Here is a 23748-nt window from a genome sequence, read left to right as displayed (position 1 = left end):
GAAATTAGATAAAGGTCTCTGAGAAAGAGAGAAACATGCTATTCTAACAGTTCTAAGTTCTGTTCTTCCACCCTACCCACCCCCCCATTTTGACTAGTTTATACTGAATCTGTTGATCTGCTAAGTCATGGTACTTTTGGTATACTTAGTCTTGGATTTCAAAGAGAAGAAAATGGAGTGCATGTATTTCTGTATTAAATAATGTAGTAATCAGAATTTAACATTTTTGAATCTTCAGGAATGACTTGGGATAGTGTAAATACTATTTTTGAGTGAAAGAAGATAACCTAAGATTGTACCTGAAAGAATTTTTACTTAATCCAATAGTTTCTCAGAGCCTCATCCTAAAAATGAACTGGATTTTGAGCCATAAAATGATGATGTTGGTTCTTCAAGCGCAGCACATGTAGTCACAATGAGAAGGAGCTCTGTTTCATTCTTTTTCCTTTGGTCTATTTTTTGCTCTGTCATATCACATTACAGCAGTACACAGGAGAACTAATTCAGACTCTGTTCCAGCTTCTTTGACCTCTTGGATACTCCAAATATGTTTTACTGTTGGTGAGCCTGAATAGTAAAAGTATTTGGTTCCATCTACTTTGCATTTCAAATCCAGTTGAATAGATTCCTAGAAGAACGCAGACATTAAAGAAATTGGCTGTTTATATCCAACTACCGTATTCTGACATTGGTACAGGTTACTTTTCAAATGAATCACTTTTTTCCTGAAATATTTTTAAGTGTTAGTTCTTATTTCACAACCTGTTCAGACACATTTTAAATACCGTCAGTCAGTCTGTGCACTTGGTAATCATTTAACTAACACTATGCAGCTAGTATGCTGTGCTAGTATTTAGCATGCCAAAAGTCACCTCTTTGCCATCCTGTGAGATCCTGAGCAGTCATTAGGAGAAAAAGAAGTAGCAAACAAGAATAGCATGAACAGAAAAAATCAGTATAAAAAGAGACCACGTGCAAATAAACTAATTGCAAGTTTGTTTTCTGTTTCTTGCTTTCTGAAGATGCATCTGCATCTTCCACATGACATACATACTTTTTAGAGCTGTTTTGCTTTTAATATTTCAACCTGGTATCCTCTGTTTATGTTAAGGTAGCCTTATCAGAGAGTGATTCTGTGCCTCAGCTCTCTCCACACACAGCCTAGTCTGAGCACCAGTCAGCGTCGTCCTCCTTTGGGAACAGAAGTCAGAGGATCCATATGACAAGTAGGGAAAGAGACTCCTCCATAAGCGGCATCTGGCTCTTTGGCAGATTTGTCAAGCACTTCTGCTAATGGGCTTGGATTTGCCCAGGGGTCTTTTATGTGGTTACAGTGCAGATGGTCTGTCTGTTCTATCTTCTCCTTTTGAATGCTTTTATTTAAAAAAAAAAGAGCAAAAAACTTTCATCTGATCCTCAAAATTTACGCACTCCTTTCCCGCTGATAAGGTTCTTTATGAGTCTCGTAAGATGCCTGTGCAGGCTCCTTTCTGTTAGAAATTGCAAAGCTTTCCATATAGTCAAACGTGTGTCTTGAGTTTTGTTGGCAATTCTGGACTTAGTTCTCAGTTTAGCTGCCAAGTGATATAATTTACTGTGATCCAAGCCTGTATTATTGTTGAATTTCTTTGGGAATTACTTTATGTCATTTGTAGAGCAGAGGTAACTTTACCTCCCTTTGAAGCAGGAAATATACTTACCTTCCACTAGCTGTCCACCTTTGAAAACCTAAGTTCGAATCTGGAGTTATTTAAACGTGAAAATTAGTATGATAGACTCAGTCTAATTCATAGGGGATTCTTGTTTGCCATTTAAGAGGAACATCACTGAAGCAGCAAGTCTGTGGGAAGATATGTTTGCTGGATCTATGGAGAAAGACATACACAGTGCCCAAATAAATAAAGCAATTCCACAGACTTACTTTTTAGCAGAATTATTTATTATGTGGTACAAACGCAGAAGAGGGCAGAGAGGGAGAGAATCCTGTTCGGTGAATTTCATTTTAGTTCTGTTTCAGTTTACAACTGAATCTCTGTCACCTTAATTTTTAATGGTTTTGGGGATTTTATTTGCTTTTCAGTGTAGAAGTAATTGACAGGTGACTGGATCATGTTTTATTCCTATGTTATTTCAGGCTTATGTCTTATTTTCCTTCTAATTATGTAGATTAAATTAAAGAGAACACCCCCCTGCCTCATGCTCTCAAAGATGCAATGCTTTTCGTTACTTTCTCAAAACATTACTAGAGAAGCACATTCATCCCCCTTAGTGTTTCATTATTATACCATGTTTCACAACAGTCATATTTTAAAATTTGCTGAGAAACAAAAATAATTGAATTATGAAAAGCATTCCTGTACCAGTGTCCTGTCTTGCAAGGTGCTTAACCACTGGGGAACCTGCGCTGAAGGCAGTAAAGTCACAGTCTAACGTCTTCAGTATAGATGTGCGTGAACTTAAAAACCAACAGCACTGTAGGGTTTGTTTCCTCCTGCCCTGCTTTTCGCTCAGGACTTTCACAGAAGTGGGTATTTAATGATTTTTAAAGGCTAGGCGGTCTGTCAAAGGCCATCGCGAGGTCAAACCATTTGGTGTAAGGCAGGCTTTTAGCAGAGGAAGATATAGAGGGCAGTTTCCACTGGAGAGGCCGGTTTCCAGGGTGGCCGTGTGCGTGTGGGGCAGCGAGGGGCTGGAGCCATGGCTCTGCCCATGCCCAGCTGTCCCGTCTCTGCCCAGGCAGGCAGGTGTCCCCCCGCCACGGCCAGGCGGTCGGCATGCAGGCTCCACTGGAACTGGGAGTGTTACAGATTTCCAGCTGGTACCTGCCCCTTCTTGTGGCTTAAGGGGATAATTTGGGGGAGGTTGGGCCCCAGAGTCCTCAGCAACACGTATTTTATTGACTCTTAGAAAAATCACCTACTTCACCCCAAATTAAAAAAGTACATAAAATCTGTGTGTATGCTTTAAGTCTCAAATTATAAAATGACTTGGGGAAATCAAACAGCAAAGCAAAATGAAACGTAATCATTTGATATCAGTTGTAAAGGTCAGCCATCATGAGCACATTTATCAGGACATCGTTCACTCCCTTGCTCAGAGTAATAGAAATTGTTTTGAATGTAATTAGTTATTAAAAGTGAATGCAGTAATCTCCCTGTTCTTTCAGGCGCACAGGTAATAAGGTCTCCTGGAAAAAAGGGAGAGATGCATGCAACACATCCAATGTACCTTGCCGTCCAGAATGGCTATGGCCAGCTACACATTATTGCTTAACTTGAATGACCAGATGCTGAAGCAGTTAAAGCATCAGGCAGTCAGAAAGTTGCATATATTTATTTTATATTCTAAACCTAGCTCATTGTTGTGACTGCAATTAGAGAACAGAAATAATTGCTTTTGACACAAACTGTTTTGGAGCCAAACGTAATGTGCTCCACATGAGGTAAACTGCAGAATGTTTGTCTTGGGAGCCAAGGTTCAGATCAGGTTTAACTTTTAAGGGGAACTTCACTGTTAAAAGTGAGATGTGTTAATGCTTCCCATGTTAAGACTGCTTGCCAGTAACTCTCTGTGTTTGATATTTACCACTCTCTGTGTTTTATATTTACAAAAAAATAACTCAGAAAAGATTCAGAATGTTTGCGTTAAAACGTGAAGCTTGAATGGAGCATGAAAACTACAAGTTTTTTGGCAGCTCCTGCATTCTGCCCTGTGTATCATCATAACTCATCCTTTCTCGAGATGGATGAAGTTCTTGCAAGGCCCCTGTACTTGTGGCTAAAGAAATTACGTTGAAATGAGGTATGATTGCTTTAATACAGCACACCTGATACAATACAATAATAATACATCTTCTTTTCCCTTGGGCAATCCTTGAAGAAGAAGAACCACATTTCAATAACTAGTTGTAGACATAACAGACATTTCAATTCAGGGGGAGACAGACACAACCCACCCTCAGCTCACTTCTTATGAAAATGTGAGTTCAGTTTTAGATTTGCTTAAATATATTAAATTACATTAATAAAGTTGACATTATTATATTGCAATTAATAATTTTATTACTATATTGCAATTAATAATGTAGATATGGATCAGGCACCAATATCTGGTCCCAGGCATCCCAGCTGTCCCATCTTCACCTGTGGTAGTGTTTATCTGGCAGGTCAAGGAAAGAGATTATGTTCCCTCTTGCTGAAAGTGTACATCCACCTGCTGTGCAGACAAGCCCATAATGAAGGATACTTGAAATGTACATCAAATCTAGACAGAAGAGCTCCCACATCACAAAAGCAAGTTTCTGATAGTCTCCATCACTCTTGGAAAGGGTGTGAGGAATTATGGTCCTTCCCCTCTGAAAAAAGTAGTTGGAAGGTAAGATAGTGGTGAAGTTATCCCTAGAAATTCCTCTTTCTCATGTGTGGGTGAGTACCAAGGATTCGGAGGACTTTTTGTGCTTTGATGCTTCTTTCCATCTCAATCTGCCATTAACACATGGTTTGGAAGAGGGCGTTTCCTCACATTCAAGAGCAAAGGTGCTAGAGCATCCCCTACTCATTATCCATAGAAAATCAAGGCTTCAAGCAGCCCTTTCAGAAGTTCTCTCTTCATTTCACTTAAAATAAGACTGTTATGCCATGAGGAACACTGCTTTGTGTTATCCCTGAGATGTTTGGAAATCCTGTGCAGTAAGAACCATGGCTTCAAAGGCTGTATCTTACAAGGGACAGACTGGCAACAGGCTAGTAATTGGCAGAGCCAATCATCTCCACTTTCCCCTGTATATGCGAGAAATAGTCTTTTTTGCTCAAATTTGACTTAAAAAACCCAATGAGAGGCTTAGTGAGATTCTCCAGTCATTCCTTACCTCCTACCAGGTCACCTGTTGGAGGTGCAGAAAGGACCCTGAAATTCCTAGCAGATTTTGCAGATAGGACTCTGAGCAGTTGTTCTGCAGAAGTTGTGGCGTAGGAGGGAAGGCCACAGGCTTGCTGTTTGCATTTCAGCCATCTCCACAGAAGTGTTTGTTATTTGTTTATGACACAGCTCATCACGTTGTAAGAACCACAGAATTTGCAAGTGCCGATCACATCTGGAAGTGATCAGAAGTGGAAAAGGGAGCTGTTGGGTGAACTACTCTTTGAAAATGTGGCCCTGTGATCCAAAGACCTGCATTTAGATCTTACGTATCTGTAAACCAGTAGTCTCTATTTCATGTAAGCTGGATACTTGACAGCTCCCCGTGGAACTGCAGTATCATTATTGCTTTTGATTTATTTAAATGCTCACATAATGACTTCAAAACCTACTTTAGCCATCTTTTTTAAGTAGCAGGTTAAACATGAGTTTAACCTCCTGTGTACCTTCACATATTCTCCGTTCACACCGGGACTAAGAAGCATGTTATGCAGCCTGCGGGCTGTGTGGCCGGGCTCGTGGCAGCATGTGGAACGTGCTCCTGTCCGAGCCTGAGCTGTGGCGTGGGATCACTGCTAGGCATGGGTTTGGTGCGTGCCCGCTGATGCTAAGCCATGCTCATGTACAGCCCAGGTTCAGGGCCAGCCTGTACGTGGACTAAGAGAATTGAGCTCCCTCTTGTTTCCTCTGCTGTTCCATCGATCCCTGGTCCTCGCTGCTTATTAGTTTAGATGTTCTCTGTCTGTCTCCTGGGGTGGTTTTCTCCAACCAGCTGCCTTTTTGTTTGAGAAGACGGGAAATATCTGTTCAGACACCACATTACTTCTTGCCAGATACTTCCTCCAGTGCCTGGAGCATAGACCCTGAGCTAAAACGGTATCACACCAAACCTGTGGCTGTCACATTTGAGTAGCCCACAGAAGAGATCTAAAAGGCTGGGATCCAGCTGGCCAGGAAGTATTGCACTGTGTAGCTTTGCTTTTTGTGTATCCATTTATTACATCGTCATCAAATCAAACCAATCTCAAACTTCAGGATAGGGAGGTGAGGTGGAAGGGGAGCCATATGGAAAAACAGGCTTTTAGTTAACTACCTTTTCAGTGACAGCCTGCCCGTTTCGCTAGTGTAGACCTGTGTTTTGTAACTGACGAAATCTCCTGAGCATAGACAGAGTGAGCTGGAAGTCTGTGCTGAGTTAAAGAATTTAAGAAGTCTCATCCTCCTCCTTCCCCCACCTCGGCCCCCAGTTTGTCTTGATTTTAATCTATTAATTTTAATACTTGTTGACTTTGGACAAATTAACTGCATATCCAACAGGAGAATCCAGAAATGGTTCCTAGAAATTATTCTGTGTGTTATCCACAAGTGTGGAAATCCGAATTAATTTTACATTGTCTTTTAATTGTGTCAGGGAAATGGTATTTGTTCCCAATAAAAGTCAGAAAGCAGTGAGAAAATGATTTAATGTGGATTTGTGGCCAGCTGAACTGCACTAGAATAGACAGTTTTCTGTGATTTTCTGGAAACCACATTAAATGACATTAAACTTAAAGAAAATGTCTCAGTCAATCAGAAACTAGAGAAACCATATAGTTACTGACTTTTAAGCAAATAATAGTTTTTAGCAATTATACAGTATGACAGTCCAAGCCTTCTAAATTCATTGCTGTGTTCACTCATCACCAGGGCAAACCTAACCTTTTCACCTTCATTTTATTCCTCAGGCAGGAAAAGAAAATGTCAGTTTTTTCTTTTCCAGCAAAAATAAACTTGAATTTGTAAGCAATTACTTTTCAGAGTGTTTAGTCATATTTTCTCACTAGACCCATGAAGAAGAAATGCATACATCTGTTTCAGTAACGCAGCATCTGCTTATTACTATAGCAATATCCATATGCTAGAGTAACAAAAGCTATGGCCTTTGGTGTTTGCACATGTGGTGAGAAAAGAGGGAAGCATAGATTTAATGAAGACAAAAAATGTCTGACATTTGTAAGGAAGCACCGAGAATCTCAAGGTGGCACAGGGTCAGAAAAGGAAGGCGATAGCAAAAGTTTAACTGGGGAAATGGGATGTGGGGGCTGGGGAAGAAGCTGCAGTGCTGTTAAAAGACACATCCTTTTTCTCTAGCTGTGAATGGCATAAGGAGGCTCACTACAATGGTGGCCTTTGTCACCAAACCCGCCTGCTCGCGTTCTCAGCCAAGCCCTCTGCACCAAGTGCAGCCCCAGCACTGACACTGGCTGCCTGTGCGACAGCTCCTGTAAAGTAATCCTCTATGCGTGAGGTTTTTTTCTCCTGGAATTGGAGCTTGAATAGCCAAGAGAAAGACAATAGGCATGAAAGCAAAACTAAGATACAATCACAACCAGTGCCACTTCATGCCCCAAAAGATCACCTAAGGATTCCCATCTGCATCGTCTCATTGTTGAGATCAAAAAGGCTGTTAAATAAAATCAGGCAGTTTTGAGTTTTCCTCAAATTATTGTCGCTTTGTACTAGAAGGATCCTCTCCACAGTATGGTTATTGCAATCCCTGGGTAAAGGTGATTGCTCTGTGAGGTTGAACTCATGCGCTGGGAAGCTGCATAATGATATTCAAGCTTGTAATAAATGATCCATGTTCATAAGCAGTCTACTGCAGTCCTTACTGTACACTTAACAGTTCTACAAATCTGAATCTCATGATATTTTCATTATTTATTGCCTATGTGATATTTTTTAACACGGTAGAAAAAGTCTAATGTTTTAATTCTTTGTTTCACTAAGGTTCTCTCCCTTTGATACTCTCTATCTGATGTTGGTTGATGACTGATGGAGGAGAAGGATTTCTTTTTTAAATCAACGTGGCATTAGTTTTACTTCTTTCTCTCACTTTTTCAATAGGAAAGTTGACACCCTTCTAAAACCATGAGAAACAGAAATCGTACAGCTAGAATCCACAAATAGTTGCAAAAAGTTTCGCACTTGTTTTCTGGATTGTTAAAAGAAAGTAATAAAATAAAACACTGAAGAGCATTTGCTGATTTTATCCCTATAACATCACATTATTTACTGCTTCTTAGCACTGTATCAGATCACTTTACAAGTTAAGAAATGAGGCCTCAAGGAGAGTGGAAAGGAGGTCTTACTAGTGTCCAGCAGTATTATGTGTTTTTAACTCTCTGGCAAGCTCCCAGAACTCGCATGATGGAGGGACATGCTTTTTGCGAGATTGTGCCTAGAATGGCAGAAGCTCTGCTATTTTGGCCATCTATTAAGCTTGGGAAGATACACAGGAGGGTTTGATGAGCCTGGAAAAACAAGAGGCGTGGTCATCTCAATGGAGCACATTTATCTTGTTGATTTCACTCTTTCTTCACTACCTTTTACAGTGGTCAAAAATGTCAAAGGCTGCCATACACAGCGTAAAAGCACCTGGAAAAGAAAACATTATTAACCTGTATTTTAGGGTTAGTGTCATTATTGGAAATATTACTCATTTGAGGCTGTGTGTTATATTACGCTCTTTGTGGAAGTCTTTGTTGGAAAGATGTTGGAAAGTCTTTTACTGTGTATTTATACACTTATACACGTGTGTGCGTGGATATTTAGCACCAAGAATTATTAAAGGTTTGCATGTAGCTGTGTGTTAGTGTATATGCACCTGTATGCATGTGTGTATTCCATTGAAACCTGTCCGTCATCCAGAATGCCTTTCTCTTCACCTTCTTGCTTACTGCCCACTGTGGTCTTTGAGAACTGTGAAAGGGTTGATGTAACTTCTTTTTAATTGCATTATTTACAGTTTCTGTAGGTTCATGTAAACATGAAAAATCCCTGGCCTAACTGTGAATGTAATGTGTAAAGCACAGTTTTCTAAGAAAAGCTAGAAAAATACTCTATAAATATGATGTATGTATTGTTACTGATTCCCACTTTGTTGTAGATTTTATATAGATTTTATTGGACTAAAGACATTTGTGTATGCACATCCATTCTAATTTCTTTGTTGGAGTGAAAGGCTTGTGTGAGCTAATTGAGACTGAATATGGAAGAGAGGTGGGCTCGCTAGTAATGTCCAGAACTTGGCTGAAAGATCTGGCTGAAAAAATTTCTGTGAGAAATGGAAAAAAACCCACCCTACTTTTCTTCAGAACTGTGTAGCTGGTCAGAGAGCTGAGCTGACAGCAGTAGGAAATAGATTTAGCTGAGTCTGAACAGATCTGTTACCCAACTTTCATATTGCTCTAAAAGTGAATTTTAAATAAATTCCTTATTTGTTTAATTTCAGAGGCTCCAAAGTAGTTCACATCTTAATTGGAAAAGGCTCCAGGTTTCTATGAGAAAAGATCGGATATGTAAGAACTGGGGTTACAACAGGAGGGACATAAGAAAAGCAGGGGAAAACTAACACCCCACCCCCAGACAGAGTGGACATCAGTCACAGTGAAGTTCTGTAAAGATTCTGTTAGAGAAAATGAAGTAGAGAATTTCCTTTTAAAGAATTTTAAAAAGAAAAATACTTTTAGATACTTTTAAAGAATTTTGTTCTGATTAATTTATAAACTAAGTGAAATTATTCCATTTTAAATAGCCTTCAGCCAGTCCTTTCAATTCTATTTTGTTTTAGATTTGCTGCAAATGGTGCACAATGAGGAATTAGTATTTGTAAAATGTTCTGTTTACACTAGGACTTAAAGTACTTTGTTTTCACATTAGAATATTTTTTCTTTATAAATCTTTGATAAAGGATTTCATACTTTCAAACTTGTTAGTAAAATAGGTTTAAATATAGTAAAAGTAGATTATGTGGTAAAAAGTTTACATTTTAAAATGTGATCTCTTTAAAGAAGAAAGTTATCTAAATATGAACTAGTTGTAGAATTCATGAATAATCAATTGAGTTTTGAGTTATGGAAGGACCTACCTCAGTCCACATTTATGGATATGCAAATGGATAACAAAGTTATAACAACCCATTTTTTTCTGCAGATAGATTATAATTCTGCTGAAGAAAAGCAGTGCACAAATGCGTATGTGACTGTGATGAAAGAAAAAAAATACAGGAATTTTAAAAACACAACCTTAGAACCAAGGCTTGAGCTTTTTATCTTTAAAATAATACAAGCGAAAGCTATACAGAAATACAGTGGTGCAGTTGTCAAACTGGGCAGTCATCATTAGCCACACTTAAACCTTCCTGTGCAAGTTTGGGTTATGATGCTGGGCTGTGCGCTCCAGTGGTCTGGGGTGCATGGCAAGTTCTGTTTGGCTGCTTTTGTAAAGATAGGCGGCAAAATTTCTCTCTGTGGATGCTGTTCCTTAACCTGCTTCTGAACATAGGTTAACCCTTGAACAGATGTCACTTCAAGCCAGGGGACAAAATGTGGAACGCCCAGGATTCACACACAGCCATCTTTCTGATGCAAAACTGCTTCAATTTGTTGGGGTTGTCTACATCCAGGTTGGAGCTGAAGTGCACGAGGATCGGGGAGGCTGTTCTGTGCAAATGGGATGTTTTAGAGACTTTTCCAGTAAGCCTCTAAATGATCCACTAGGCATGTGCAAATACCAATTTTCAAAGACTTAAAGAGAGGCCAAAGTGGAATAAAAGACAAATCTGTCTTGCCAGATTTCAGGTTTTCGCTCAGGAGCTTGGACTCATGCTAATGTTCTTCAAACAAGCAGTCGAGAAATTTAAAACATCTTCATACCAAATAATCAGTTTCCTCTCAAAATTTATCTTTTGATACAATGTACTGTTTTACTTAATTACTCTTAAAAGTAGCCTGAGACAGTGCAAGAGGGGGAAAACTAAAACTCAAACATTTATGTGCCTGGCAGAGAAACAAAAAATGAAAAATAAAGTTGTACAACATAGATTTAAGCAGCTTTAACAATAGATTTTATTCTGTCTAAATTGAAACACACTGCATTTACTAGAAAACAGTCTTTAATAAATAACTGCATAAACTTAGAAGTATTAAATTGGTCCTTCGGAGATCACTCTTTTTTGCTTTTTTTAATGCAGGAAAACACATACTCAGCCCGAACCTGCTTCTGATTAAGTCAGTGAAAGCAGGACTCTGATAAACATTTAGTTTGACAAAATGAATTCAAGATGTTGGAATTATTTCATCCATTTTATTAAGCATTTTTCCTGAATCCTCCATTCACTGAAGATTTCAGTAGGTCTGTTACATCTTCCCAAGAATTTTTTAGGCTAAAGGTAAACTAAATGCATCCAGAAAGGTGAATTCAATGACATCTGTTACACAGAAGGAAACATGTGCATTTGAATAAATATAACATATAGGGATATATTAAAATAATCCCTTTACTTGTTCACACAGAGTAGAATTATAGAATCATAGAAACGTTAAGGTTGGAAAAGACCTCTAAGATCATCAAGTCCAACCATCAACCCAATACCACCATGCCTGCTAAACTATGTCCTGAAGTGCCATATCTACACGTTTTTTGAACACCTCCAGGGATGGTGACTCCACCACTTCCCTGGGCAGCCTATTCCAATGCCTGACCACTCTTTCAGTAAAGAAATTTTTCCTAACATCCAATCTAAACCTCCCCTGATGCAACTTGAGGTCATTGCCTCTCATCCTATCACTAGTTAGTTGGGAGAAGAGACCAACACCTGCCTCACTGCAACCTCCTTTCAGGAAGTTGTAGAGAGTTATAAGGTCCCCCCTCAGCCTTCTCCTCTCCAGACTAAACAACCCCAGTTTTCTCAGCCGCTCCTCATAAGACTTGTTCTCCAGACCCTTCACCAGCCTCATTGCTCTTCTCTGGACACGCTCCAGCACCTCAATGTCCTTTTTGTAGTGAGGGGCCCAAAACTGAACGCGGTATTCAAGGTACAGCGAGCAACCAGGATAAGTCTAATGTATACACACGGTTTTGTGAAACTTTTTATTGGTTTGGATATCCTTTTTGGCCTTAATAGACTACCAGTAAGTGCCAGATGCCTTTCACTCACCAAGAGAAAATGTCTATTTGTAAATTCTCTACTTTTAAAATAGTATTAATTAATTAACTTGCCATGTCTGTGGACTAGGATGCTGTTTGCTATAGAAAGCAAATATAAGGCAAATATAATACCATTCTGCACAAAAGGTTTCATTCTGCTATGGAACAAAAATTGCTCATTCAGATTGTTTATATTCTTTGACAAGCAAAGAAAAATCAGTGGACTTAGTTTTCCAGTACAGAAAATCTGATTCATTTGAGTGTGAAAAGTGCTTGAGATGGGTACTTCTTAAATACACTAGCTAAGTAAATCAATTATTTTGCTTTTGAAATATTGCTGAAGCATTTATATCTGTGGCCATGATATAAGCCTGTATGAAAAGAAATTATTGTAATATTTATGCTAAACAAAAAAAAAAGCACATACGAACTGTCTAAGCTAGAACTGCCCATGAGGTGTCTCTGGGCTGATCATACTTGAACAGGAAATCTTGGCACTTAAACTGCTAAGTGAACACGTGGGGAGTATTACACTGTATATGTGAAGAAACACACATTGTTTATTTTGCATAGCATTCTCTTACTTCCTTAAGTACATTATACAAGATGGAAACTCACAGACTTTTTTTAACCTTTAGCTGCTATCCTTGTACAGAAACTACTAAACAAAAGCCAATGGCCGAGTAAACCACTTGAGTTCATTTTATTTCACGTAACACTGATCGCATTTCTAGTAGACAGTAAATATAATGCACTGCTGACAGATGTGTAGAAATGTATATACAATTAGATGCAGAAATCCATGTCAAAGCAGTTCAGATCTCGGTTTATGCCTTTGCATTTCTTGAGTGTGGCTATAGAATTCTTACCTGCTGATGCATGGCCTCCTGCTGTATCAGCTTTCCCCTGCTCATCCAGACTGCTGCTGGGGACGCTGCCCTGCCAGTGGAGCATCGGTGCATCTCAGACCCGATTCAAACATCTGCTGGAGTGAATGAGATTTATGCCTCAGCTTCATGTGCCTTTGGGTAAGGCCTTCCAAGCTGAGATGTAGTATTTCCTACATTTCCTAGAAAATGTTCAAGACATGAAAGGTCTAAATCTGTGTCTTAAGTTAAATGAATGCAATGAGAGGCAAGCTAAAGCATCCAGATCAACAGAATTAGGAGCACTAAATGGGAGACATTTTCATTTTGGGTTTTTTTATTCTTTTCCTAATCTTTGAGAAGAAAAAATAGATTCAGACAGCACATCCATATTTGATGGGTTTGGGTTCTTTTTTTCCCCAGAGGAGGATGTGTGGAGCACAGAAGATAGGCGATTTCAAAGTGAAACTTGCAATAAATACTTAAGATACTGGATGTTGCCTTAATGATTTGCCACTCGTTTTCCTGGTCAGAATATGAATATACAGGAGCAGTTACTCGTACTGAACTGTCCCAACTGTTCATCTCTTTCCTAGCCATTTCAGTCTTCTACAATGTAATTGGGCTTTTACAGCTCTGTAAGACAATCTTTCTGTTGGCCTTTGTAGTATACATGTGGTAAACGTTTTTCCTGTCACAGATGGGCTGGCAACTTTGCTTATACATAGCAAAAATATTTCTTTGGGGAAAAAATCTGTGTAATTAATTTATAAATGAAGCAAGGAAGAGGCGAGCACACACTGCAAATTAGATTGCAATTACCGGTCTAACAAGAAACACTCCTTGTCTGCTTTGTCTGAGAAAGGCAGATCTGTTGTCACTGAATGAAAGCCATAGACAGTCACCCAGTACAACTGTGATGCTGAAATCCATTGCGGTCTAAGTCCACTTGAAATTTTGCAAGTGTCCTAGAAATGACTCAGAAAAAAAAAATATCAAGTGAGCTAGTAAGAATATATGCATTTGTAAGAGTGAAGAATCTTCCAGATGTACATGAAAGTTCTGTTCATTCGCCTGTATGTTCTGTTCCTATGATTTAGTATGAATTCAGTGCCTGCTGCTGGTTGGAATACAGATAATTGGAGGCAGAAGTTCCTGCTCTGACTTCTTGTGCAATGACTGACTTTTCACTTAGTTTCTCTGTTTTCTTCTAAGAAATACAGATATATATACATTTATACATTCATCCGTCCATATATACAGGTATATATATATATATGCACTCCCTCATGCACATCTTTTACAAGCTGTTTGAGCAGTTTCATAAGGCTGTGTCATTTACTTTGCAATACCTGAAGTAAAAGTGAAAAATATTGGTCTTGTTACTGTTCACTTCAAATTATTAGCTACTTTCTCAGGTTTAGTCAAAATCAAAGAGGACCTTAAAGGAACCTGTACTGATCTGTTAATCAGGCTGCATTACAAACTCTCCATGTAAAAAAATTGTTGTAGAATAAGTGGATTCACACATCATAATGCATTTAAATACTGTCACCTTCTTATTGAACAGGTCTATGGAAATGCAAGATCTAGCCAGTCCTCATAATCTCGTTGGAAGTAGCGATGCGCAGGGTAGTTCCAAACTGGATAAACCTAATCTCAGTAGCACATCAGTTACAACAAATGGAACAGGAGGTAAGTGTAAGACACTGCTGGCACATAGAAAGTTTTGGCTAGTTTTTAGTCATACGCAGTTTTTAACATCATTTCAAGGATGAGCATAAACTCATTTTTAAACCCAGCAAGAACTGTGAAAACATGGCAGTCATACTAGTCTACATCTACTAATTCCAACAGCACTTCTTTGATTTGCACCAACTGAAGTAAGAGGCAAAGCTGTGCAAAGGTGAAACAAGGAAAATCTTGGAATGATTGATTTAAACAGAGTGTTTAAAGTTTGGTTATAACTCTTGGTAACTTGAAGTAGATTGCATTTTCTGCATCATATGTCATTGCTGAGTACTCTGGTACCCTGAGCTGCACCCATTCAGGTTAATTTAAAAGCTCTGTCGGGTGAAGTGCGTCAGAATTAGGCTTAGGTAATTTTTTTACATGATGAATATACTAAATTCATTTCTTGGCAGGTAATGATAGTTTCTCATAAAGAGGTTATTAGATTTTCCTCAAAACTTACTCGTTATTACTGATACATCTGTTACTATAGGGACAGCACTGCCATCCAGCTACATGACAAGTGTTCCAATGTTTTCAGATAACAGGCTCTGCTATAGCTGCATTCGAGGAGTGGGAAGCAGGGTACCACATTCCGAGACGGAGCCCTGTTCCCCTGAGTGTCCATGAGGGTGAAGCCATGGATATGAGTCAAGCTAGAGTTTCAGCCCTCGTTTTTGGAGTTTATATTTTGCTGCCTATTTTAGCAGTTAGCACCAAGAAATTTTTTTTTAATTTGTTCTTTCTGGCCACAATGTAAAGCATTTTACTCACGCTTATTTAAAAAAAAAATCTGTCAATGTCAACAAAAAGTGTATGTGCATGTGAGGGCAACAGAGCTCTACAGAGAAGGGCTGAACCGTTAAGGTTCAACTTATTTATGTTTTTAAATAGAATCCTTATTCCGGCATAAAGAGAAGGGAAAACTTCAAGTATACCATTAAATAACACTAATAACTAAATGCCTCTATATTATACTTGCATAAATAAACTAGTTGAACTAACAGTCATAAAAACAATACAGTGCAGTTAAAAGACTTGGCTCAAAGTGCAAAACCACTTACTTGCCTTGAAGACTGTTCACGTACCCTGAACAGACACTGGGACAATGAACCGTTGTACCATTCCTGTTCTCAGGAGACAACATGACCGTGTTAAATACTGCAGACTGGTTGCTGAGTTGCAGTACTCCCTCTTCTGCAACAAGTATGAGAGACCCTGGTACAGTGCATGTGTGTGGTGGTGTGTCTCCGTGACTGCTGTGTAACATCTCTCTTGGTTTCCTCTGTTCTTTTGTTGTGTGGTTTGAACATTTTCATGTTTTTTTTTCCCCCACCCCTTTTTTTCCACCATTTCTCAGAGGCCTTTCCCACACCCAGAAAACTGGTAGGAACTTGCAGTAAATAGTTACCTTACCATACATTTGACGAGCAAGGAGAATTTTAACTGACTTAGAATTAGCTCAGCTGTCTACATGCTCTGAGAGACAGGGAGAACCCCTTGGTGACCAACATTGCTGGGAACTGCCAGCACTGTGGAAGGCAGGCCAATGGATTTTCCACAGAATGCCCATTTGTTTTTCTTTTATTTTTAGGTACAACATTGCATGATTACCTGAGCACAAATCAAGGTTGACATTATTGTTACTACTCCTACTAATACTTTCATTATTAATTAAAGCTTATGTCTAGTGTGCTAGTACATGTAACTTGCCACTTTACAAATATTTGGCCAGAGTTTCCAAGCTGTTGTTTTCATTTATGAGTTTCCTCTCATGTATTATTAAATGTTATGAGTTATAATGATTAATAATAATTATATATGTGACACTGTTGCAGTACATATGGGATTAATCATAGGTGTAAACATACATCACCATGATTCTCTACAAGCCATTACACAGGTGCTTAAGCTGTGCAGATTTGGACTAAAGTTAAGAAGATCTCAAAAAGTTATCTTTTGAAAATCTCCTCAGAGTTAGCTTGTCACTTGCAAGCCACATATCCAGAGAGAATTTACCAAAAAGAACGTTCAGATGAGCACAAAAGATCATTTGCACTAGAATAACTGATTCCATGTGAATGCTCCTGCTCAGCTGCAAGAATTTAAGTTGAAGGAGGGACTGAGCTAACTTAGGCTGTCACCTCAGTTAACTGTTCGGCATGTTCAGATAAAAGTAGAAGGTAATAATTTAAGTAGTAATTGTCACTAGTGGGAAAATGTAGTAGGGAAATCCTTGCATTACTGAGGACACTCCAGCATTGGTGCAAACTTTAAATCTGATTTTCCATAGGCAGTAGAACATTTAGATCCATGCTTCTAGTTGAGTATATTCCTAGGAAAACTCGTAAGGCTTGTAAAAGAAAGAGGAAAATCGTTCCTATGACAAGCTATGTGGTTTATTGTTTTACGTGAGCTATGAGTCAGACTTGTTTGCTCTAATAGCTGTCATTGCCTCCTGATACTGCACTTGTTTGTCCTGCTTCATGCATAGTAGTATTATCTCTTGGCCCTAAAACTCTGTGTTCATTTTCAGTCCTTGTCGTAGACAGGTTCTTTAGGAAAAAAACAGGTTGACAGAGTAGGTGTCATGTTGGTCTGTTAAGTCCTTTCAACAAGTGAAGAACTTACATTGTAAAAGCTGCTGCCTGTTGGGAGCTGTATTCTAAGTTAGTTTTAGAATAATTAAGTTTGGAAGTGATCCCTGGAGGTCAGCTGGGCCAAGCCCTGCTGAGATCGGGGCCAACTTTGCCATTAGATCATCTTGCTCAAGGTAGCGTCTAGTTGAGCGTTGAATATCTCTAAGAGGCAGATGCCACAGCCTCTCTGGGCACCTGTCTCAGGGTCTGGCTGCTCTCACAGTGAAGAATTTTCATCCTACATCTAACTGGACTTTTCCCTTGTTGCACCTTGTCTGTTGCCTCCTGTTATTTCACAGGGCACCTTCTGAGAAGAATGTGCCTTTGTTCTTTGCCATCTTTGCACCTTCCCATTAGACAATTAACAGCAATTAGCTCTGCCCTCAGCCTTCTCTTCCTAGGACAGAACAAGCCCTATTTCTTCTGTCTGTCCTTGTACATCATGTGCCCCAGCCCCTGACCATTGTGGTAGCCCCACTCTGTTAGCAATGCAGTCTTCACTGTTAGCAACACAAATGTCTTTGCAGCTTGAGGTTGCTTTTCATTTAATTTTTACACTTTCAATACATAACAAAATAAAACTAATCCACACTTAAAAAAATAGACTATTACTTTTTTATTGTTTAAAGTATTCTTCTGGTTCAAACACTTTGTTTTTTGCATTATGTCTAGAGCGGTTGCCATAGGACTGTCAGAACCACACTTGCATTTGTCAGGAAACCTAGGGATGATTCTGTGTTTTTACTTGGTGTCAGGTTTTATTTTGATTTCAGCTTCAAATGTTCCTGGAGTTTTGATCTGATGTGAGAATTGTTCTTTTTTTAGTGAGTTTAGTGCTTTTTGCCCTCTTGGTTTAGTGACATGCAACGTAAAGAAAGAAAGGTAGTCGTCCAAATGCCTAGCTACACCAAAGAAAGACCTTGATTAATTCCTTACTGTGACAAAATCTGAATATAACAAGGTAGAACTGTTTAATATCATGCACATATAAAAATACTTTGTACATGTGTTTTTCAACAAAACACAATGACAATATGATGTTTTTCCTCAAGTTAAGTACATGAGAGAGTTTCTTTTTGGTTTAGATCCTTTTCTGCTTGACAAGGAGAGAGAAAGATGGTTACTGTTGGTGCTGATGGAAGTGCACTACAGCTGGCATTAACCAGAACTAGACAGAACTCTAAAGTAAACATTTCAATACATTACTGAAGTTTTTGTTAAATAAAACAGACACATACTAAAGTGTCTTTCATAGAATCATAGAATAGTTTGGGTTGGAAGGGATCTTGAAAGTCATCTAGCCGAACTCTTCTGCAATGAGGAGGGACATCTTCCACTAGATCAGATTGCTTAAAGCCCTGTCCAGCCTGACCTTGAATGTTTCCAGGGATGGGGCTTTTACCACCTCTTGGTGGTAAACACCTGCTCCTGTGTTTCATTGTAAAAAAATTCCTCCTTATATCTAGTCTAAATCTACCCTCTTTTAACTTAAAGCCATTACCCCTTGTCCTATCGCAACACGCCCTGTTAAGAAGTTTGTCCCCATCTTTCTTATAAGCCCTCCTTAAGTACTGGAAGGCCGCAATCGGGTCTCCCCAGAGCCTTCTCTTCTCCAGGATGAACAGCCCCCACCATCTCAGCCTTTCTTCATAGGAGCTCCTAGCAGCTCGTCACAGAAGCCACCCCTAGAGCCCCTCCACTCCCAAAACCTTGCCACAGAAACCCAATACAACTCTGCAGAGAAGAGACATGCATCTTATAAAGTAAAATATAACCAAGGAACTTCAGAGGGGAAAATACAAGTCTTTCCATCTTAGTATGATTTTTCATTCTCCGTCTGAAGTACAGGCAGACCTGTATATAGTAATCAGAAAACAAATTAGTTTAGCTACTTTTCATGCTTCAGGCAATAATACATGTTCCACATGACTGAAAGGTCTGAGATTCAATGGAGGCAATTGTTTTGTGACAAATGACCCTTAAGCTTTTTCCTGACGTATATTTTATTGGTCTGATAAAATCACTTCTTTCTCATCTAAATAGAAAGATGGGAACAGTTGATTACTCTTATCACAGAAACAGAGAATGTCTGGGGTTGGAAGGGACCTCTGTGGGTCATCTAGTCCAACCCCCCTGCCAAAGCAGGATCACCTACAGCAGGCTGCACGGGACCTTGTCCAGGCGGGACTTGAATATCTCCAGAGAAGGAGACTCCACAACCTCCCTGAGAAACGTCTTCCAGTGCTCCGTCACCCTCAGAGTGAAGTTCTTCCTCATGTTCAGATAGAACTTCCTCTGCTTCAGTTTGTGCCCATTGCCCCTTGTCCTGTCGCTGGGCACCACTGAAGAGAGTCTGGCCCCATCCTCCTGACACCCACCCTTAAGATATTTGTAAGCATATATTAGGTCCCGTCTCAGCCTTCTCTTCCTCAGGCCAAACAAGCCCAGCTTCCTCAGCCTTACTTCGTAGGAGAGATGCTCCAGTCCTCTCATCATCCTTTGTTCATTTTGTGTAATTTTTGTCACACCTTTTTTTTTAAATCAGAAGATAATAGCCTGCAAAATGATGAGGAGTGCACAGCAGCTTGAAAAAATGTGACTAAAATTCTTCCCTCATGACTTCATACTGAATTGATATCCCACTGCTTGCAGGGAGAATGTGTGGGTGTGGTGGCTCTGAAGAGAAATGATAATGAAAAGAAGTCTGCATGTAAAAGACACATTCAGATACTTTCTAATTTTGCACAGTAAAAGAAAAGGTACAACTTCAGCATAGCTGTGACTTGTGTAAGGAGGTGCTGCTTGATTTGATTAGCACTAGGGCACCAGAGACACTGCAGGGCACTCTCCCTGTCACAGAGACAAATACAACCCAGTTTCCGAAGTGTTTCCTACGTGACAGGCGTCACTTTGAATTCAGCATAGGTCGCTTGTGCAATTATAGACATCTGCAGCGTCCCATATGACTTCCCAAAGTAAGATCCCTTAAGCAGTGTGACTGGAAATGGGGTGTGATATCGCAGGAGAGGTTACTCACGAAGGGCCTGTCACAGGTGGGTGTATTGGTAGCTGCACAGTTCCTGGTGAGCTCCTCATTGCACTCACAGATGCAGGGAGGAACAGCAGAATGGTTCTGTAGGTGATGTTCTGCACGTTTTCCCCACGAGAAAACCAAATACTTTATTTAGCTCATCCACTACCTTTTCCTCTACAGACTGTAAGAGGGATGGTGAACTCGAGTGCAGCTCCAGCTGTACGTGGACTGAATTGTCCTCCAGAAGTACTTCTCTTTTTCAGCTGAACAGAAAGGGAGTTTAGTATGCACCTTTCACATGCCTAAATTAGGTGACTTGAATCTGAGCCATAGTCTGTAAATACGTTGCCAGCTCAGAACATGAAATTCCCCCGCTCCCCTTACTATTGCCAGTGATGTCAAACATGGATGCAGTGATGTTGACAGATGAGACCTTTGGGCAGCTTAGCTGATGTCCCTCAGAGGTGTCAGGTAACTGGCTGACAGAAAATGCCTTTGCTTGGCATATGTTAAACCTGCTGGGGGGGCTCTGCCAGCCCGACTGTCACAGCAAAGTCTTCTCCACAAATCCCAGACTGTGTCCTTGGAATTTCGATACCTGGCATATGACTGAAGTAGTGGCCCATGCAGGTCCTCATTCCCACTTTGTTCTGCACCCCCAGGCAGTGACGGGTCCTGTGGTATCTATAAGCAAGTTGCTCATGTGTATGTGATAAATGCTTACACAGGCCTAACTGACCTTTACAAAGTGATTGCGGTAATATGTTGAGGGTTTCCATGTTTGCCAGTCAAATGTCTAATAAAAGCTGCAGTGCATTCTGTACCGCTGTTTCTTACCACATTAATTAGAAGGGTGGTTCCCAGACTCCATTTCAAAAGTCTGTGCTAGATGGTCATTTTAGGTTACGTATTAAACTATAAAATCTAGATTGCCTCTGTGGTGCTTTCGCTTACAGCTTGGATCGTAAGGGTGCATGACGATCCGTAAGAAACAGCTTGAGTTCAGAGTGGACCCAAATGTTTGGTAACCTCTGAGTTTGTAGCTGGCTTGACTTGGCTGTCGTTTGTGTCCTACTCTAGTTCTTTTGTTTGTTTTTTTTCTTTTAAACTTCTCTCTTCATTTATGGAAAATTGCTTGCTGGTGACCTAGCTCAAAAAGCCCCCCACAGACACCATAAAATGGGAAAGGGAAAGGCAGAATGCTGGCACTGTGAAAGTAATTTGCTTCTATATGAGCATGAAACCATATTATTATTGTTTCACTTGTCAGGCAAAACTATTTTTGTTATGTGCTACATCCCTTGACAGCTAATGTTTCCTTCCTCTCTGTTACTCGTAGGGAATTGTTGGAATCAATTAGATTTAGGTTGAAATTTCCCCAGAAGATATTCCAGTTGCGAAGAGGAATAGATAGACAAACGCAGAGATAAAAAGCTTTGTAGATGCATGGCCACTCCAGACGGAGCAAGTGTAGATTGTCTCAGTATGGTGGTGGAGAAAATGTCGAAGCTGTTGCACCGCATGCTTGTTCTAGCTGGACTACTGCTAGTGAGACTGGCATGAGGACCCCAGTATAAATTTAGAAGTAAAATCTCATGTCTACTTATTCTTCTATGTAGTGTCTCTTCTTGCAGTCAAAACAGAACCCATGAACAGCAGTGAAACAACAACAACAACTGGAGATGGATCGCTTGACACTTTTACTGGGTCAGGTAAAGTCATAATAAGATCATGTATTGTTAGATGTGCATTTCTATAGCGTTTGATAACCTTCACTAATGAATGTTTCACTGCATGGAAGCAATCATTAAAAAATTACAGTAAAGTAACATTTTAATAATAATAATAAGAAGAATAATGTCATTTTTGTGAATTAAAATCTGTGTTTTTCATAAGCTATGACCTTAAAGAAGCAATAATGATGACTAAGACCATCACTGCATGCAAAAAATCCTAATGTTATTATTATAATATAGACTTTTGTCAGTGTTAGTCTTGTCTGATCTTAGGAAGAAAATAACAGATTGTATTCGTAACAGCCATTCTAATTTGTAAAATTTAAAATCTTAAGGGTTATATTTCGGTGCTACTCTTTTTATTCCTATGAGCAGTGTGTCAGTTTAAACACTGAGCAGATTGCCATAAGCTACTTTCATTCCATGAATACAAAGTCTGTATTTTACTTCAAATACTCAGAAGTTTCAGTTACTTCCTCTTAAAAAAAATCAAACAGAGTAATTCTTCAGTAGAATATTATAAATTACTAAAAGGTGATGAACTATGGAAAAGTACAGATAATCTGCATTCTAATCATTAAGCTGAATCCTGCTAATACTAATATTAACAAGAAGAGGTGGGAGAATAAATTTTGCATCTGAAAATACCAGTTCAGTGATGGCCAGACTGAAATTTCACTGATACGGGAATTGCCACTCCATACTGATACTACTATTACTTTGATAGACTTAGGTAGTCAAGCGCTATTTAAAATATTTTGGAAATCACAATGTTTCTGTGTAAAGAAAATATTTTTTAAATTAAGTGTGTGTTTCTGGAATTGCTTTTTAGGCATCAGTAAACACAGATATAGTCTGAAGTTGGTTATTCAGTAAAGTATTTATAACAAATTTAGTGCCTGAAGAAAAGGTCTTTTGTGAGATGTAAAGTAAGTGTATACTATTTCTGATTTGAAAAAATGAAAACATTGTCCTCATTATAATTATGCTGAAAGAAGCTGCATCAATGCAAAGTCTAACAAGTTCCATAAAAAAAGTAAGAGTCTTGGCTAAAACATAGCTTCTCCTTTTCACTCTGTTGTTACTCTGTCCTAAAATTTTACTAGTAATGACTATAGATTATGAAATGTCCAACCATATGTATGATTTTGTCATTCTTAGTGAAATTTTGTCAGCTTCTGCCATGTATTTAAGACATCTGATTTGGATTCCCTGTGCAAAACATGGCTAAGGCAACATTTTCAGGAAGGGGTACCAAAAATTGCAGCCTCCAGTTCAGGTTTAGATAGCTAAGTAACAGCTTGATTTCCCCAGGTGCCACTCACCCGTTAGCTTCCACAGACTTCAAAAGAAGCGTTGAGTTCTCAACACTTCAGAGATTTGAAAACAACGAGCGCCTCCAAAAAAAGGCAGGAATTTGAGCCTTACACAGTCATTTTTGTCTATTAGCCACCTGCATACTCAAAAGAAATACAAGCCTATTTCTTAATTTAGGCCACAAAATCAAGTATTAAATGAATATGGTCATTCGCAGTGGGAAATCCTAAGTCTGCCTGTTTGAGGGATGTGCAGTCTTCATCATCAGAGCAAGACACAGAGCTGCCTTCGTAACGCACTGAGCCTTTCATAAAAAGCAAATTGCCTTTTACTGTCACTTGCAAATTGGAGAATTTGATTGCATCAGTTTTGTGGCAGAATTGCTAAAGAACAAAGAAAACTCCCCCAAAAAGCATGTCTCTGACTTTTTAACCTAACTAACTGTTTTTTTGGGAAGTCTGATGGGTTGCCAAATACAAGAAGTCCTGACTAGTAGAAGGATTTTTCAGACAAACCAGCTGCAATTGAAAACAGTGGAT

The 23748-nt window shown here is 39.3% G+C and overlaps 1 protein-coding gene across 19 annotated transcripts in view; it reads left to right on the top strand.

Annotated features, from left to right (window-relative positions):
• EYA4 (EYA transcriptional coactivator and phosphatase 4) overlaps positions 1–23748 on the top strand; it is a 160524-nt gene that overhangs the window by 89549 nt on the left and 47227 nt on the right. For 9 of the 19 annotated variants that reach the window (XM_075414027.1, XM_075414025.1, XM_075414026.1 and 6 more), the window contains 3 exons: positions 14323–14447; positions 15621–15704; positions 21776–21868. In XM_075414027.1, coding sequence (XP_075270142.1) covers positions 14323–14447; positions 15621–15704; positions 21776–21868 — 302 coding nt within the window. The remainder of the gene's footprint in view (positions 1–14322; positions 14448–15620; positions 15705–21775; positions 21869–23748) is intronic. The other 10 variants (XM_075414029.1, XM_075414030.1, XM_075414023.1 and 7 more) reach the window with 4 other exon arrangements.

Source organism: Opisthocomus hoazin, chromosome 2, assembly GCF_030867145.1.
Source record: "Opisthocomus hoazin isolate bOpiHoa1 chromosome 2, bOpiHoa1.hap1, whole genome shotgun sequence".
Lineage (NCBI taxonomy): Eukaryota > Metazoa > Chordata > Aves > Opisthocomiformes > Opisthocomidae > Opisthocomus > Opisthocomus hoazin.
The sequence above is the reverse complement of the archived record's forward strand: the minus strand, read 5'-3'. Positions and strand labels throughout refer to the sequence as shown.